This window comes from Mustela erminea, chromosome 9, assembly GCF_009829155.1.
Source record: "Mustela erminea isolate mMusErm1 chromosome 9, mMusErm1.Pri, whole genome shotgun sequence".
NCBI lineage: Eukaryota > Metazoa > Chordata > Mammalia > Carnivora > Mustelidae > Mustela > Mustela erminea.
Window position 1 is genome coordinate 109,848,108 of NC_045622.1, and position 18,920 is coordinate 109,867,027.

Here is an 18,920-nt window from a genome sequence, read left to right on the forward strand (position 1 = left end):
CCTCAGCCAAACCCCCCTACTTCCCAACCCTAAAAACCACGAAGAAGTGGCAGGAGCAGAAGGCAGATATGAAACAAAATTCTGGAACCCAGGTGAGCCTTGGGGCTCCTTATTCTCTTTATTACTGTGTATTAAAACCTCTAATTAAAAAAAAAATTCTTGGGGCGCCTGGGTGGCTCAGTGGGTTAAAGCCTCTGCCTTCGGCTCAGGTCATGATCTCAGGGTCCTGGGATCGAGCCCCGCATCAGGCTCTCTGCTCAGCGGGGAGTCTGCTTCCTCCTCTCTCTCTGCCTGCCTCTCTGCCTACTTGTGATCTGTCTGTCAAATAAATAAATAAAATCTTTAATAAATAAATAAATAAATAAATAAATAAAATTCTTTTCTTAAAAAAGATTTTTATTTATTTGAGAGAGAGAGAGCATGAGAAGGGGGAGGGTCCGAGGCAGAAGCAGGGATGCTGAGCAGGGAACCCAATGAGGGACTCGATCCTAGGACTCCAGGACCATGATCTGAGCCAAAGGCAGTCGCTTAATCGACTGAGCCACCCAGGCACCCCCCCAAAATATATCTTACTAAAGCCGTCTTAACAAGTAATCGATTTGACCAAGACAATGGATTTTAAAACTCTCAAAGTTTATTTGAATTCTTTTAGGAGCTACGGGGACCCTCACATGTCATTTCCCTGGATTTCCTATTGCCTAGAAGTGTAAGAAAGACATCTTCTAAAAAGTCGGAGTTCTCCTGGTGTTCTCTGATAGACACATACACCTACTCTGTGACGTTACATTAAAGTGGAGGCAGGAAGGGCCCAGATAAAAGGTCTCCCGCTCACCCCAGCCTCCCCCTGCAGCCGCTCTGAGATATGAGCCACGCAGTGCTCTGGCTGTGAACCGTTTATCTTTCTCTTCCAGCCTACTGGTCTTGCCCCCTCAGCCTACCAACGGATTTTTTTTTCTTTTTAAAGGAAAGTTGTTAAGAGTGTAGATTTAAAAAAAAATTTTTTTTAAGACTTTATTTATGTATTTGATAGAGATAGAGATCACAAGCAGGCAGAGAGGCAGGCAGAGAGGGAGGGGGAAGCAGGTTCCCTGCTGAGCAGAAAGCCCGATGCGGGGCTCGATCCCAGGACCCTGGGATCATGACCTGAGCCCAAGGCAGAGGCTTAACCCACTGAGCCACCGAGGCGCCCCACAACGACAACATCTTTAAATGAGCATTTCCAGTGGCTAACAGGGATTGACGCCACAGCTCTGTACCCAAGTCTCCCTTTTCCGGGATCGGAGGGTAAAAAGGATTTGCTCTGGGCAAGGTCAGGTGGCAATGCGGGCTTCCTCCTGTAGGTGGCGACTCCTCCACCGCAGGGGCCGCTGTGGGGGCCACCAGCTGCGCGGGCAGCGCCTGTCCAGCCGGGCCAGTTGCCCAGGGCCGGGCCCCCTTCTCTGACTCACTGCTCCCACCTATTCTGGCTCCTCCTCGTAGCCACGAGGAAACCGGAGAACAATCGCAGTTAGCTGTTTTCCTCATTCCCCGGGCAGGTAACGCTGAACTCTCGCCCCCACTGAATTCCTTCCTAACCCGCCTCTTCCTCCTTCTGCGATTTTCGAAGTCAATTCAACGATGAACAAGTGGAAAAAACGAGACTCGTGCTTGATTAAAAACTGTGAAAACAGTCTTTCAGGGAAACAGAACTGAGAACTGAGAACAGGGGAAAGACTTTTCAGTCTTTCAGGGAAACAGAACTGAGAACAGGGGAAGTTGCCTCTGCTTGGATGGACGCCGGGATTTCGCCATCCCGCCGTGTTATCAGCGAGGCACCTGTTAGATAAGGTCCCGCCTTCCCCCGGCTGGGAGACGGTCCTCTTTCTAGAAGGCGTCAAGAGTTCTGGACTCAGAGTCATGGGTTCTAGTCCTTCCTGCGCTTCTCTGAGCAGGTCACTTGCCCTTTCTGTGCCCTCACTCACCCCCAGAGCATGCCGACGCCCCAGCCCGCCTTACAGCACTTCTTCCAGAACTCAGGCCGCGGGCATGTAAGCGGAAGCGTGTCCTAAGTGCCCTGGGAGTATCGCCCGCAGGACCGGCTCTCCGAAACACGCCCACCGCGCCAGTGCCTGCCCCCGTGAGCCCCGCACAGACTGAGACAAGCGCTGGCCCACCTTGAACCTGATGAACTTCTTCTTCCAGGAATGCAGTCCGGACAGATAGATCTGCTTGAGGGCTTCGTGGCTCAGCCGCAGGTCGATCCCGTCCGGGGTGACCGTGAACTGGAAGGCCACGGCTTGGTGGGCTTCTGCCATCTTCGGCAACGTCCTAGGAGGAAGAGGAGGGGCGGAGAGTGTGAGGGGGCCGGCACATGACGGGACACTAGGAAACCCCTCGCCGGGACCTGGGGTTCGTCCTGCGTGACGTCTTTCCCGGCCGTTTCCCAAACCTAATGTTCCACTCACAGACCCAGGTCCGGTACGATGGGCCCCGCCGCCCCCTCCCCGTCCCATCCAGCACTACACAGCCTACTGTCGCCTCTGCTGGGAGGCTGGGGGTGGCCAGCAGAGTCCAGGAGTGGAACCCCCCACCGCCACCACAGGGCTCCAGGCCCCAGGCCCACGCAAACCCCCATCCCTGGCCCCAGCCGTCCTACCGAACCATCCCCCCAGGCCAGCAACCCTGGCCACACCCAGCCAACGCTGGGAGCTGGTGGCCATTTCAATGCCTGCCAATCTCATTCCCACCCACCAGCCATCTGGAGGCTGGCGCAGAAGAAACCCAGAGGGTCCCCAGATGAGTCCACAATGGCCCTGAACCCCTTATCTCCAGGCAGGAGCACTGGACTCTGGGGTGCATGTGGGGCTCTCTGGAAACCATCTCAGGCACCACAAGACTCCATGGAAAGGAGACGCATGGAATCCTCAGGAATAGGTGTTTAAGGGTGTCTACGGACGGAGCCAAGTCCTCTTCCTCCTCCTCCTCCTCGGAGGCTGTGACGGACTTGGGTCACCACCCATGGGGTGGAACCTTAACTAGGGGGGCATTAACCCCCTGCCAGCAGGCCCGCTTGGGCTACCTGTCCCGCCCCAACGACTAGAAACGCGTTTCCTTTCAACAGCTTCAGAGCCGGGTCTATCCCCGTGCCCCTCCTCAGGGCTCCCGTCTCCTTCCTTGGGGACTCCCAAACACCTCATGGCCTCCCTCCCGCGAAGCCGGCCCCTCTGCCGCCTTCTGGAGCCGTGGGACAGAGCCGTCTCTTCCTAAACTGTGCCGGAGCGACCCGCCATTCAAAGGAAACGAGCAGAGTGGGTGGAAGCTTCCAAGAACCCTAACAAAAGTCCACCATCGTGTGTGTGTTTTCTTATCTCCAGCTATGCCTCCCGTTCTCACCTGCCGACGCCTGCTGGGCACGGGCGGAGGACCCCCACACACCAGCAGGTGCCGCGCGGTCAGACACGCCCAGTAAAAAAGCCAAACCTGCTTCGCTTCGGCCGATTGGAACAAACGCCCCATCAGAGGCCCCGACGGGCACACAGCCTACATTCATTTGCTCCTTCCGCAAGCGAAAGCTCAGAGGCAGCCAGGGGAGGCTGCTGGGTTTTACACCAAAGGTAAAGGAGAAACGTCCAAGGGCTTTAAGTTACTATTTCTGCTCTCATCAAGTCCACTCTGGGGGCGCCCGGGGGGCTCCGTCGGTGAAGCGTCCCGCTCTTGGTGGCGGGGTTGTGAGATCAGGCTCCACGCCGGGCTCCGTGCTCAGCGGGGAGTCTGCCTGGATTCTCCCTCTCGCTTTCCCTCCGCCCCTCCTGCCCGTGCTCGCTCACTCTCTCTCTCTCTCTTTCTCAAATAGATAAATCTTTAAGAAGAGAAGAGCTCTCTGGCTGCAGCACGGCTGGTGGCAGGGCAGGGAAGCAAGACAGTAAGAAGCAGAGGCCGCCGGTCCTCCAGGAGATGGTGGCCCAGAGTGACATGAGTGGGGACATGAGGAGGACAAGCCACACCAGACAGGCTTTAGCAGCACCCTGGGGCTTCTGGCTCGAACCGTCCGCTCAGGGGAGCCCCTCCCCGACACAGGAGAGTCGCTGCGTGGGGAGGACAAGTGGGGGTGGGAGGAGAGAAGTGCCGTGTGGACCCACCACATCTGACGTCATTGGGGGCAGAAGGAGAGGCTGGGGTGGGCAGCCCTGGGCAGCGTCCGCACACAAACCTAGGAATCCACTTCGATCATTACGAAGGGAAGGAGCAAGTCAGCCAAACCGCAATCCGCTGGGAATAACCTCAGCTGAACGGGACCTGCAGTGTGTCCCCGGTGACCCAGGTGTGACTCCGCAGACGTGGGGCCCGTCGCTGTAGCCCGGCCAGCGTCACGGAAATGGATCCCAAGCCTGAAAGCAGCGAGACCTCCAAGCAAATGCCTCCTGCGGAGAGTTCAGGATGTGGAAGAGGGCACCCCAACAGCTCTGAATCCTTTTCTCGAAAAGCTACCCAAGTGGCTCAAGGATCCTGCCGGAGCCTCCAGGTCCACCCTGGACCCCTCTCCACGTGCCGCAGGAGCTGGGCATCACAGGGATGATTCTGCCGAGCAGGAAGCCGAGCAAAGTTACGGACTGGCCACCCTTTAGATGGTCCGTAAGATCTTGCAAGGGCTTTATATGGACACGAGGGATTATTAGCGGCAGGAGAGAGAACTTAAACAGAGCGTCTGCAGCGATTCGATCCGAAGGCACGGGTCCGGTACTCACTCACAGATCTACGCTCTGCTGGGGACCGTGGGCGGGCGGGGGATGTGTAGCCTCCCTTCCGGGAGTCAGTGGCCTTATCAGAACCCTGACTTTACTAAGGATTTGCTCGTTTGGATTGGTTCATAGTAAAAACCAAAGATAAGGGTCCTAGATGGACAATCTTCCTCTAGTTCTGCAATAGGCAAGCCGCTGCCCTGCGCCAGCCTCTGCTTCGAGCCATCGCGGTCACTAGTGAACCGGCTGACAAAGGTTTGAAAAACTCCCCCTGCAAATCTAGCAGAGGGAAAATCCCACCCCTTTCCCAGCATCCACAGCCCACGTTTAAAAACATTAGCGGTTACAGGGGCACCTGGATGGCTCAGCCGGTTAAGCATCTGACGCTTGATCTCAGCGGGGGTCTAGATCTCAGGGTCACGCCTTCATGCCCCATGCCAGGCTCCGTGCTGGGCATGGAGCCTACTTAAAAAAAAAAAGAAACAATCTATGCTTATGATGCGCCCTCCTGTAGCCGTTGAAGAAATGCAAATCAAAACCAAGGCCAAATGCCACCACTAGCCCACCAGGACGGCCAGAACCCATGAGACTGAGAGTAACAGGTGCTGGCGAGGCCACGGAGAACCCAGAACCCCCACGCACCATGGGTGGGGATGTGCGATGGGCCGGCCATGCTGGAGACTGGTCTGGCAGTTTCTCAAAAGGTTCTGTTAGCACACAGCCCCGCGCTTCCACTCCCGGCTGCCCAACACGTGTCCGCTCAAAATCCCGCATGCAGTGGTCCATGAGATGCCATGACACACAATAGCCAAAACACAGACAGCCAAAACGTCCTTCCCCTGACGAGCAGCCGATAAAACGTAACAATCCACCGGACAGAGCAACAGAGTGTTCTTTGACTGTAACTAAGGAACGAAGCATGTCACAGGCGACTCGAGCCTCAAGAACCTTCTAGTACGGACAGGCCGCCTGCTGCACGCGTCCATGTACGCGGAATGTCCAGAACAGGGGGGCTGGGGCCCACGGGGCGGGGAGGGGGGTGGGCACCGTGAGGGACAGATGGCTGAGGGGAGGGATGGCTTCTTTCTGGGGTGATGAAAATGTTCGAAAGAAACCCGACTACAGTGCTGGGTGCCCGTCTGGGAACAGACTCACGACCTCGCATGCGTGCACTTAAGATGGGCGTCGGATGGCCCGGTAAGTCGCATCGCATGGCCCGGTAAGTCGCATCGCCATAAGAGCTGTTACTAAAAAAGAAAGCCGCCTCCTGAAACTAAAGTATTGACTATTGAACCTAACGCACCTAAACCTTCTCTCCGCAAATACATAGGGCAGGTGGGCGGGGCCGCCGGTGTCCCACGCAGTGAGGACTCCCTGCTCCCAGCCACCGTCAGCTCGCTGCGTCCGAGGAAGACGTTAAAAATTTTTAGGGGGTGTAGGATATGGTGGTTATTTGCTAAAAGACCTGCACATAAAGGGGCGCCTGGGTGGCTCAGTTGGTTGGGCGTCTGCCTTCGGCTCAGGTCATGACTCCAGGGTCTTGGGATCGAGCCCCGGGTCGGGCTCCCTGCTCGGCGGGAGTCTGCTTCTCCCTCTCCCTCTGCCCGCCCCCTGCTCGTGCTCTCTCTCACTCACTCGCTCTGTCTCGCTCGCTCAGTCTCTCTCGAATAAGTAAATAAAATCTTCAATAAAATAAAAGAGCCACTGGGCGCCTGGGTGGCTCAGTGGGTTAAGCCGCTGCCTCCGGCTCAGGTCATGATCTCAGGGTCCTGGGATCGAGGCCCGCGTCGGGCTCTCTGCTCAGCAGGGAGCCTGCTTCCTCCTCTCTCTCTGCCTGCCTCTCTGCCTGCTTGTGATCTCTCTCTGTCAAATAAATAAATAAAATCTTTAAAAAAAAAAAAATAAAAAAAATAAAATAAAAGAGCCACCATCTTTTAGCAATGCACACCAAAATACGTATCAACACAATTTCATCCTTCGACCCGTGCAGGGTCTGCTTCCAAACCCCTGGGTGTGGAGGGACGGAGGCACGGACTGGCCACGCGTGGGAACTGGTGAAGTCGGGCAGTGGCCATATGGGGGGGGCTGTCTGTTAGGCTGGTCTCTTTTCTTCTGTAGGTTTGTGATCCTCTCCTAATCATTTCTTTCTAACATGTTTTGTTTATTCATTTGCAGGCAGAGGAAGGCAGAGAAGGTGGGGCTGGGGGCGGAGGAAGCAGGCTCCCTGCTGAGCAGAGAGCCCGCTATGGGGCTTGATCCCAGGACCCTGAGATCATGACCTGAGCCGAAGGCAGAGGCTTAACCCACTGAGCCCCCCAGGTACCCCCCTCATAATCATTTCTTAAAATATGTTGAACAAAATAAAACAGCTGTCCGCTGTAGCTCAGTGCTCCGTCCAACACTCGGAGACTCACTTCCAAAGCTTCCAGACCCTTCCAGGGCTTGGCAGTGGCCGCCTTTCTGGGCACATCTGCCCCCCGCGAGCCCCACAAGCCACAAGCCAGCCCCCAGAGAGCAAGGGGAGGCCCCGGGCCCCACACCCGGAGACCAAGTGAAATCAGGAGAGGGATCCGTTTCCAGGGCCGCTGCCTGCCCACCAGCCTGCCCTTGCATTCCTCGGCATCCGCCCCACGGAAGCGTCTACCTGACCCACCCAACGACACCCAGAAAAGCAACAGCGGAGCCTCTCTGTCGGATCACAGCACCGCTGACCTACCGCACCCTGGCAGGACGCACCCTGGCGGGACGGGCGGCCTCAGCCCCGGATGCGGGGCACGCCCTCCCCTTGCACCCAGGTGGGTGTGGGTGGAGCCTGTCACCTGGGCCACCTCCCCCACCTCCGAGTCTCCCCAAAAGGCCAGCCAGAGGAACTGATGAAGACACAGTGACCGTGGCTGCCCTCAGGTTGACCTCGCAGAGGCTGGGGGAGGAGAGAAGCCACCTGCCCTGGGGGGAGGGAGGGAAGCCATTCATTCAGGCCAGACATCCAGGAATGAGGAGGACCTCAAAAGAGCCCCGGGGAACCTTACTGGACTACGGAGCCGGGCTGTTTTCTATCCCACAAGTTCTAAATCCTAAGAGGGTCGGGCACACAGCTAAGTACAGAACCGCCGCTGTGGACAGGCCACGCGGACTGGACGCTGCCTGGTCTCCAGCTCTCTGTTCCCGGGTGGAGTCCCTGGCCAGGCCCGGCTGTCCCGCCATTCTGTCAGCACCGCTGGGAAACCCAGCGCCCTGAGGACGAAGAGGAAGGGCCCTGGGCCAGCTGGCAGGCCGGGCCTGCGTCTGGATGCAGGCCGCTTACTCGGGACGGCCTCTTCTCTGTCACCCTTCAACCTTGCAGGACACAGCGAAGGCCATGGCACAGCAGTGCCCTGGGGGGGAGGTGCTGGCGAGCAGGCAGCACCCCCTCCCTGCCTCCTGGGGCTGTCAGGGGGCTCGGCCACGTCCCACCTGCGGGGCAGAGCTGAACCGTTAGTCTCCGGGCGCTGACCTCCCTCCCTGTCCTCTTCCACCTGGATAAGGTGACCGGCACGTAGAGTCTCATAGTTTCTCGGCTCCGGCCGCTCCCCCCATGCCGGGATTCTCAGGATTCTGAGCAGGGGGTCGCCAGCTCCTCTTCCAGCCCCTCTGCACCCCAGGAGTCAGCCCCCCGCCAGAGGCCCCTCCTGGGGCTTTAACCTCCACCGACACACACGGCTTTGCGTTTCACGCGCGTCTCCACTGACAGCAAAGCGAACGGTCTGCTGAATCCGGCCTGCTTCACACCCCTCCCCTCCCCGCCGCGGCTTCTCCTGCTGTGACACCGCCACCAGCTGCCAGGCCCGGACACACACAGGCTGGAATGTCCTCCTCCACGCCTCTCCCCCGTGCTGGGCGTAAGCAGCAGCAGAACCCGGTCATCTGGAAAGGTACGCTGTCCCCGCACCACCCCACCCCTGCAGAGCACCCAGCTACCTGGGCGGACAGAAGCGGCTTCTCCGGGGACCAAGTGTACACGGCACCCCCGCTGGGAGCCACCTGTGCCCCGAGTTCTCAGACGGCTGCAGAGAACATGGGTAAGAGAAGCAGAGAAGACAAGGAGGAGGCAGAGGTGGCAAAGAAAACATTTGCAAGGGGAGCTTAACCCCCTTTTCGGTCACTCATTTCTTCCCTCGAATCATCACCGAGGAGCTGCATCAGAGGCTTTCGGACAAGAAATCTGAGGGGAGGGAACAGACTGCCGGCAGAAGCACGTTCCGGGAGCGCAGGCTGGCTGCTGGGATGCGGGGGAAGGCCCCTGGGGGGCTTCTGGATGGAAGGCCACCGCTTACTCTGCACCTGCCAGTCACGCTGAGGGCTAAACTGGAAGTGGCTGGTTGAGGCAGCAACCGCCAGCAGCCGGTACGTGGGGAAGAAGACAAACCCCCCCCCCCCCCCCCCGTCTGCATGGTCTGGCAGGCCGTGGACCTGCTGATTTTCAGGGGCCCTGCAGACATCCCCTCGGGCCGCGTCAAGTGCTGCGTGCCCCCCTGGAGTCCCGGCCGAAGGGGGCCTCCACAGACCTCCTTGCGGGCAACACCCCTGGGCAACCCACCCCCAGGCTGAGCACAGCGACCTGTGATCTTGCGACTCTAGGAATCACGAAGGCCACTACAGGGGAGAGGTTCCCCAAGGTCTGCCCCAGAAGGTTTAAGCACCTTACCCTAATCCGCTCTCGGACAGACACCAAGATCCAGCACAAGGCGCTCTGGTTCAGAGCAACGACCTATTTATCGCAAGCTTCATGCATTCACACGGCTGGTCTATTATGTGGCTGTTCCTACGGCTTCCCAAGCCCATTCCCCGCCTTGGGCCAGCCCCACACCCCACCCCTCCCCCACCCTGACCATGACCAAAGGGCCTGCTAACTCCAGCCCAGGGCAGGGATGCCTTCTGCTCTCTTTCCATCCCCCTCCCCCGGCTTCACACCTAGCTCCAAACTCCTCTCCCGCTGCAGCCCATGTGCCCGGAGAACGGATTTCCACCAGCTTCATCGGGTGATTCTCCCGGCCCTGGCTGGCAGGTGACTTTCAATCCATCCTTCATTGAATCTCCCAGCGGAAGTGGGGGGCGTCTCCAGGACACGACGCCTTCTTCCACCCTGAATCCAGGGAGGAGCACGGACAGTCAGTCTCCAACACCAGATGCTGTGTGAAGGATCTGGAAGGGGCGACGTAACACCACCTTGTTGCATTTCAGTAAGATGAATTTTGAGGACTCTGACCAATGCCACTCACTGAATCTTTGGCCAATAAACTGGTCTGTTTTCCAGAGGAGCCTGCTTTGTCCTTCCATCCTCCTCCTCAAACAACTCTTTTTCACCATGACTCTTTGCCGACAAGGTCAGCGGCCCGCCAGTCGTAACACCAGCCATCCCTGAGCCGGGTCCCCTGCCCCTCCAGGAGAAGACTGGCCCGGCGCCACCCCCACCCCTCGGATCCTGCCACAGGCAGCAGGCTAAGGAATGGGGTAAAAGGTCGGCATGATGCGAAGTGCTTAGCCAGCTTCTAGAACAGGCCCGGGGAAAATTCAGATGTGGAAATCACCCCCGTAATAAACAAACAATAAAACCCGCATGTGACACCCAAGTGAAATATGTAATTACGGGCAGTCCCAGGTCTTTCAAACCGGCCTTAAAACCAACAGGTAAGGAGAGGGGAAGGTAGGCCGGCAGATGGACAGATAATGGCACCCAGGTGGTGTTCTGTGCTTTGAACCAGGAAGGTAAAAATACACTCCTCCTACCAAACTGTTTGGCACAGGCTGGACGAGGTGACCAAGGTGACAGGCGTCTCACCCCCGTGACTCACGTCACTCCCACTAGAAGCCAGGGGATGCACACTCGTTTACCAAGGAGCAGACCAGCGTGAGGGTGTCAAGACACCTGCCCAAGGTCGTAGTCGGCACACCGCCGAGCTGGGGATCGGACCCGCATCCAGCTCTAAACCCCACGTGCTCAACCCGCCGAGTTCAATGGTAGGGACTCTGGTAAAAATTCCACGCAGGAGTCCGAAAGCTACACAAATACAAAATTAGGTCATTCTCTTGTAACCGACACGATGTGACTGCAGTCAGCAATAAAACTACAGTAACTACAAACATGACGGGTGCCAATGCTAAAATTATTCACAGGCACCAACCTCGCCACGAGAATTGCACAATTTACTCGCACGCGGGAGTGGGCCCTGCCTGCTACCAGAATCCAGGGAAGAGCGGCCCATTTCCCCTAGCAGGCGGCAGCTGTCGCGTGGGGACTGCGCTGAGGAAAGCCTCCCCACAGGAAGCAACGGCTTAGCACAGCATCAACACCAGGCAGGGTCTCCCGGAGCAGAACCTGGATCCCTCAGCCAGGGAGGAAGCTGGACGGGAGGATGCTGAGGCCACGGCCCCAGGAAGAACTCTCGGGAGGAGACACCGCGGGCAGAGCCTGCAGTCAGGTCCTTCCTGGAGGACAGAGACGTTGCCCTCGACACCCTATTCTTCCGCAGTCCAGCAACCGGGGCCTGGGGCGGTTCTGCCCAACCGCACAGAGCTGCTTCTGCCTCCAGGATGGCTAACGTTCCTGCCAAGTAAGGCTACCGAGGTGGCACCCAGGCCAACCTCAGTGTTGTTCCCCACGGCACTTTAAGGGAAATATCTGGAAGGTTCTAGACGCTTATCGCAGAGCCCAGGGGTCTCCCCAGACCTGCATGTGGAGCAGGGCTCGTGACTTTGCTCAGGTTCCTTCTTGCTCCTTTGGTATTCAGCATTCCTGCTATCGTGTTCACAGTTAGGGTGAGAAGTTAGGTACAGGCACAAATTAGCGCTAACGGAAAGATACAAAAAAAGAGGCCCTCTCCACCTATATGTGGGCATATACACGCCCTAAGCTGTGTCCACACGGGATTCTCCGTAACTGTGCTCTTGTGTTTTCTCAGTAAGTGCTATACAGATACCCGTCATTTCCCTAACCTGACGGAGGCATCTTAGAACCAAGAATGTGAGACTCAAAACTCACTTGATGTCTCTGGGAAGGTTTCATGGACAAGAAAGGTACAGGAACGGTCGTTAAGGAAATGCTGTCTCTCACTATATATATTTTTTAAGATTTTGCTTATTTATTTGAGAGAGAACACAAGCAGGGGGAATGGGAGAGGGAGAAGCAGGCTTCCTGCTGAGCAGGGAGCCCGATGCGGGGGCTCAATCCCAGGTCCCTGGGATCATGACCTGAGCTAAAGGCAGACACTTAACGACTGAGCTACCAGGTGCCTGTGAAATACTGTCTCTTAAATATGTGACAGAACATTCAATATTTGCATTAATTAACTGGGCATACAGTTCATGCATTGCGGTGAACTCTATCATAACACACCATTCACGTTTATGGGGCAAATATGCTGAGTCAAGGCAGGTTATAGAGGGAATTCTGATTCATTATACTCCATTTTACAGCTCCAGGTAAAACGCAGCTTCTGCCCACTGAGCTACTATAAAAATACAGCAAGTTCAAATTTTCTTTTTTTTAATTTATTTGACAGGCAGAGATCTCAAGTAGGCAGAGAGGCAGGCAGAGAGAGAGGAGGAAGCAGGCTCCCCGCAGAGCAGAGAGCCCGATGCGGGCTCCCTGGGATCATGACCTGAGCCGAAAGCAGAGGCTTAACCCTCTGAGCCCCCCAGGCACCCCCAGCAAGTTCAAATTTTCACGTGCTATTGCCCCACTTCAGTAAGTCAGGGCTGATCAGATAAATACTGAGAAACAGGAGCTGAGCCAGAACAAAGTATTCATGAAATGTTACTGGAGGTCACATTTTTTAAAACATTTTTATTTGAGAGAGAGAGAAAAAACACAGATGTGGGGGGGGGGGCAGAGGAAAAGGAAAAGCAGACTCCCCGCAAAGCCCCGACGTGGCTCGATCCTAGGACCCTGAGATCAGGACCAGAGACAAAGGCAGATGCTCAACCGACCGAGCCACCCAGGAGCCCCGCCAAGGGTACATTTTTATAAAGAACATACAGGACGTGTCGGCAGGTCCATTTCCTGCACTACATGTTCAGATCTTTTTTTCCAGTTGCATACCCAGAAACACCTGCCTCCAGCCACACCAGTGGCTGTCGTCCCACGGCCAGGAGAGACCCCTGAACCGCAGCTCGCACCAGGACATCATTCCCACAAATGTTCCTAAAACCAGGGGCAGGGTGGATGTCCCATGTGTGCCCTTCACCTCTGCACCCAGAAGTGTAGCTGAACTTGTCAAGCCCCAGGTCCAGTCCAGGGACTGCTGGGCTCAGTCGGGTCCATAAAACCTGCCTGGGGCCACAGTATTATTTGCTAGAACCCACAACCATTTTGTATGCTTGAAGCCTCTCTTACCGGATCTTTCCTCCTGTGAGACAGAATGACGGGGTCAGAGGCACCACTGGACAGATGAGGAACTGAAAATCGAGAAACACACATGGCTGATTCAGTGTCACATCCAGCCTGCTCGAGGGCCAGGGTGGGGTTTGGGGGGTTGAGGGCTTGGCCTGCACCAGGGTCTGGGGAGGAAGCCTGTTAGAGGGACGGAGCACAAGCTTGGGAGAACGCAGATCTGGATGTGAATTCCAGCTCTGCCACTTACTCAGGCCTGTGTATGAGAGAGAGAGACCTTGAGCAAATGTCATCACCTTATCGTAAGACTGTTTCCTGGCACATAAAGCATGCAGAATGTCCACCCCTCGCAAAGTGATGGGCCCAACGCCACATGAGGCCTTTAAGGCAGGAACACATTGTACCTTCCCAAAGGCAGTCCCATGCTCCAGGAACGTGGGTTTCCGTGGGGATCTGCCTCCTCCTTTCCACCAGACACCACCCCCCCGCACCCCGCTCACTCTCCTGGCTCCCCCCACGCCCTCCGGATCTGATACCTCCCGGAGCATCTAACTTTGGCATTCAGCTTGTAGCAGTGCTCCTGGTTCATCTCTGGGATACCTTATTGTACCTCCCATGATGCAACAGGGCACTTTTGAAAAAGCAGAAAGAAACCAAAACTCTTCATGTTAAATCTTTTTAAGGGCAGTAGAGGAGCTGACATTTAGAAAAATTAGAGACAGATGCATTATCTCATAAATGAGGAAGGCTTTCATAAAAAGTAGAGTTTGGGTTCTAGCCTAAGACAATTTCTTAAAGGCAATTCTGTGTTTGCTTTTAATATAAGCATGTGTTGCTTTTTAGTGGGGCAGTGGGGGCAGGAGGGAGGAACTTCTATATTAAAGGAATTAACCCCTAGCTTGACTCCTCAGAAACTGGACATCCCCGGTCGTCATGGGACTGATTTCCCACCAGGGCATCCTAACAGAACAGAGGTGTGTGCGCTGGAGATCAAGAACCCTGAACCCCAGAGGAAGCCAGTATACTGGTCGGGGGGTGGTCACTGGTCCCTTGATGTGGGAAGGAGCGAGCTTTCAGGCCTCCGCCAAGAAGCCCCCAGCCATGGTAACACCGTAGAGCAAGGGTCCCGAGTAGAAGAACCCAAAGGCTTCCTTCCTCTGCTCCTCGCTTCCCTTGAACAGCCCAAAGGACCCCACCGCTGCAGCAATCCCTCCGAGAAAGGGTCTCACACCTTCTTCCCTTAGATAAAATCTGAATACCCACTTTGGCTCCCAGGAATCAGGACAAAGGTGAGTTTAAGAGCCACATGGAAGCAAAGGTAACAGGTGGGACTTGGGGACAGTCAGAAAGAATCGAGGGTGACACTCGGGTTCCTGGGACTGTGGAGTCCTCTCTTTTTTTACCTAAGTAACCTGGTGTCTGACAACTACTGGATAATCTCTCCCAGGGAGAGCAGTGGCCACCCTACATCCCAGCCCCAGTCCCCCACGTGCAAACACCACCAGAGCCTGGCCTACTGCAGCAGCAACATTTCTTTCAATGATTAACTTCCAAAAACATTCCTCAGCAGAAAAACAACCCAGACAACATTAAAGGTGGACATTCCGGAGAACTGAGGGTCCCAATCACTTTCACACGAAAAGGTCAGTTGGCTTCCGCCCAGGGTCTGCTGAGAACCCAAGGTCCTCCCAGTATTTGCACGGGGTAAAAGGTGAAGTTCAGAAGAGGCAACAGAAAGTCTGAAATCAACAGAACATACTCTCACCTGCGTTAATTAACAGACTTTGAAAAACAAACAACCGGCCCTGTACAGCCTAGAGTCCTCCTACGGGCATCAAAAGGACTGTCAGGGCGGTGGGGTAGTTTGGGGAGCGGGGGCCCGGGGCGGGGAGGCCACCTCTGCGCCTTGATGTCACTTCGGACCTGGCCTTGTGTTACTTCTCTTTAAAACAGCAAAGTCTCCGCCGCAGAAGCCCAGGGGAGGCTCAGGCCATTCGGAAAAGAGGGGCCTCGCCAAAGGAGAAGACCGAGACTCCGAAACGCAGCCTGACCAGGCCGGCTTTCTTTGAACCTCTGAAAGCACCGGTCCCTCCGGAAGCGCAGCCGGGCTTCCACCAGCAGCCCAGCGCCGGCCCGGAGCCCCAGCCACGCAGAACCACGAGCGCTTTTCGCCGACAAAGCAAACACCGCGCGGATCCAAGTGCAGAAGCAGCCCCGGGCCGCCGCGCGCGCGCGCTTCCGCGCCCCACCGCCCCACCGCCCCCGGGGCTCGGGCTGCGTCTTTAACTGCTCGCCTGGATCGCGTCCTCGAGGGCACGGCCGGCAGCTGCGGCGGGCGCGCCCCGCCCCGCCCCCACCGCGGGCGTCACGTGACGGCTGCGAAAAGTAGGGGAAAGGTTACCGCGAGCCCCGCCCCCGGCCTGGCGCGTCCCAGGCGCTCAGATCCTGTTCCACCCGCCCGGCTCGGAGAGACCTTCCGGAGCGAGCTGGCGCGCATCGCCGGCGCTGCCGGCCTCCTCCCCCGGCGACACGCAGCGCCTCTCCGCGGGAAGGCCGAGCCCCGCGCGGCCAACCCTGGGGACAGGGAAGGGCTGAGCGCGCCCGAGGCCGTCCCACGGAGGCACCGCGGCACCGCGCCCCCGCGCGCCCCAAGCGTGTCCGGAAGGGACTCGCAGGGAAGCCCAAGGAAACATTAACAGTGTTTCTATGAATGGGCACGAGGGGCCGGGGTTGCATAAGCGCGGGTCCTCCCCCGGGGCTCCCTGGAGGCCCAGGCTTGACCGCCGGTTTACCACGGGTCCAGGGTCAGGCCAAGGGCGGCAGCAGCAGGGACGCCAGGTTTATTCCCTTGGCCTCGGGGTTAGGCCACTTGTTTTCAGTACAAACTCGAAATTTCGGCCTGTGCGTGACGCCAGTTCTGCCACTCTGATCCAAAGTGTGTGCACGCCCAAAGATGGCCCTTTTCTGGGTTTCCAACAGACGGAGTTCAGCGCGCAAGGTCAGGTCCAACCGTGCATCACCGGAAGGAAACCGGTCGTTTCTGGTTGAAGAGGAGCCCCGAGGCGCGCGGAGGCACAACCCCCCCAAAACCCGCGGTCTGAGGGCTGCATCCAGCTCGGAAGAGACACGATGGCCCCACAGGACTTACTACCGCGCACTGCCTCGCCTCACGATCTGCATTACCGTCCCCCTCCGTACGCCGCGCTTCCCCGGAGTCACCTTCAGTGCTCCGGGAAGGGGGTGTGATGCTTGCTGGCACAAAAAGACCGGGGAGCTCGGCCATGTTTTAGTCACTTGGTTGGAGGTTCGGAAGAGAAGAAACGCGCCTGAATATCTGGAATGACCAGAAACCGGACGCCGGTGCCCGAAGGTGGTGTAACACAATACACGTCTCAAAAGGTTAAACGGATTTTCATTTTGTCCGGTAACTTACAAAGTTCAGTTTCCCACAACAATCTGCTCTTAAAATATTTTTCCAGCACAGGGAGCACGAGAGGGACCGAGAGCCTGGTGCTGAGTCCGGGGTGCCGAGGCTGTTCCGTACGGAACCCGGCCGATTCCTCGGGGTTCAGCTCGGCGTGGAAGGAGTAAGGCCGGCCCCCACCTGCGTTCCCGCAGCGGAACGCACGCCAACCACCAATTTACATCACAAAGACGCTGACCCACGGCCTTTCCCAGCGAAACGAAAGGAAGTGGCCCGGCCGTAGGCTCGCGGAGGGAGTGGAGGCTAGGGGCTGCGTCCGTCGGAGACGGGGAGCCCGGGTCGCTCTGGCGCCCTGACCGCGCCGTCCGGGCTCGCGAGCAGGGAGGTAGCCCAGGCCTGGTCACGTGACGCCCCTCCCCCAGCCCCGCGCGGCGGCTCAGGGGCCCGGCGCGACCTTGGGCGGACTGTCTGCGCCCACCTGCCCCGCACCCAGCGCCGGACCAGGGGACGGGAAGGGCGCTCGCAAGCGGGAACTCCGGCCGGGCGCCCCTACTTCGTTCCCGGCGGGCTCTCGGACCAACATCAAGGGCGTGTCCCGACGGCTGCAATGCGGGGGCAGCCCCGGGGAAGTGGGTGGACGGCGCACCGGGCAGTCCCGAGGCTCGAGAGTCCCTCTGGCTCCCGCTTGGGACCAGTCCGCGACCCCAGCACGGTCCCCCAGCCCCCATCCACCCCAGAGGGGGAAGGGATGCGGAGGGATGGAAAGGGGGTTGGTGGCGCCCCGCCAAGTCTGGGAGGCCGAGCATCCCCCTTGCAGCCTCAGCGACCCTTGGACGGACCCCCAGCCACAATCCATTCCTAAGAGAGGGGTGGGATGAGAGAAAAAGGGAGCCGGCGTCCCTAGTAGCCCCAGGCCGAAGGCATCCTGCCAAATCCAGAGACCCAAGCATCCCTCCAGCTCCTGCACTGTGCCGGCGGGCGGGCCGACCGACCCTTGGACGTACCCTAGACCCAATCCACTCCTGGGGAGTGGGAGTCCCGAACTTGGCGCATCCTGCCAAGTCCGGAGAGCTGAGCATCCCTCCCGCTGCCGCACCAGACCCGCACGGGAGGCCCGCGAGCAGATCGGCTCCCGGGCGGACCCCACCCCCCCCCGCCACGACCCAATCCACGGCGGATGGTGGGGAGTTCCTGCCGCGCTCCCATTTCGGGCTCCTGACGAACCCAGCCGTCCGGGGAGGGGGGTATGCTAGGGGCTCCCTCTCCGCGCCGCGGCCCGCGGCCCCCGCTCCCGCCTGGGTCCGGGCCCGGGCAGTCCCCGGCCGCCCCACCCGGGAGCCCGCCGCAGCCCGCAGGCCCGCGCCCGCTCGCCCGCCCTCCCCGCGCGCGCCGCCAGCCCCGGCCCAGCCTTACCAAGTCAGCGAGCGGAGGCGCGGCGCCGGCGGCGGAGGCTGCGGCGGACTGAGAGCGCAGCGAGCGAGAGCCGGGGGCTGGAGGGCCGCGGGCGAGGCCGAGTGCACCCGACGCCGGTCGCCGCCGATTGGCTGGAGCGTGCGGGGCCGCGGTGCGGGCGGGGCTGAGACTCCCGGCGCTGGGCGGGCGGGGGGCGGGACCCGGGCGGGGCGGGGCCTCGGCGGCTCCTAGGGGAGCCTGTCAGGTGAGGAAACTGAGGCTGCGGAGGAGCAAGCCCCCTCCGCCCCCTGCCAATACGGGGCCCCGGGCGAGATTCCTCACCCTGGAGACTCTGTTTTCTCATCTGAAAAATGGGCCAACTCCTGTGGGCCAAGCCCATAAAAGCGCTCAGCACCGTGTCTGGATCCGTCTAGCCCTTCACAGCCATTGCCACCTGTAATCCTCAAAGCACCCCCTATAAATAGCTGATCCCAGCCCGCGCTAGCGCACGACCACACAGCTAAGAAAATGGATCCGACGTTGGGGCCAGGTCTGACCCCAGAGCCCACGCCGCAAATCGGACCCGATCCCCGCAGTGACCGCTGAGGCGATCCCGAGGCCGCGTGGCCGGCAGAGCCAACACGCCGCTGCGAATTCCGACGGTTCCGGGCCTCCTCCTGATCTAACTGGGAGAAAAATACCTCCCTGCAGGGCTTTGATAAGATTTGGTAGATTAATTATTCAGGCGCCTGGAGCATTCTACCTGCTGAGGAAAGACATGCCTGAAGGTGGGGACAGAATGACAGAGAGACCCTTGTATGCGACACTGAACTCAGGAGAGGGGCCAGGAGTGGACACTGCTCACTGGCAGATCCCAGGAGTCTAGGCCGGGGGCACCGGCCACATGGCGCTCAGAGAAGATCCGGCAGTGCTTCCCCTCCAACCTCACCCTCCCCCCATTTGTCTGAAATGTTCCCAGGCTCTAGCTGGTGGTCCTGCATACAGCAGGTGCTCCATA

At 58.3% G+C, this 18,920-nt stretch overlaps 1 protein-coding gene across 4 annotated transcripts in view; it reads right to left on the bottom strand.

Annotated features, from left to right (window-relative positions):
- The window catches only part of CPT1A (carnitine palmitoyltransferase 1A), a 50,627-nt gene extending 32,570 nt beyond the window's left edge, over positions 1-18,057 (bottom strand). The window contains exons 1-2 of one of the 4 annotated variants that reach the window (XM_032357834.1): positions 17,924-18,056; positions 2,154-2,307 (exon numbers count right to left, since the gene is read on the bottom strand). In XM_032357834.1, coding sequence (XP_032213725.1) covers positions 2,154-2,294 — 141 coding nt within the window. In that variant the 5' untranslated portion in view covers positions 2,295-2,307; positions 17,924-18,056. Of the gene's footprint in view, positions 1-2,153; positions 2,308-14,851; positions 15,077-17,923 lie in introns of those variants that run through there. The other 3 variants (XM_032357832.1, XM_032357833.1, XM_032357830.1) reach the window with 3 other exon arrangements.
- Between the last annotated feature and the right edge of the window lie 863 nt (positions 18,058-18,920).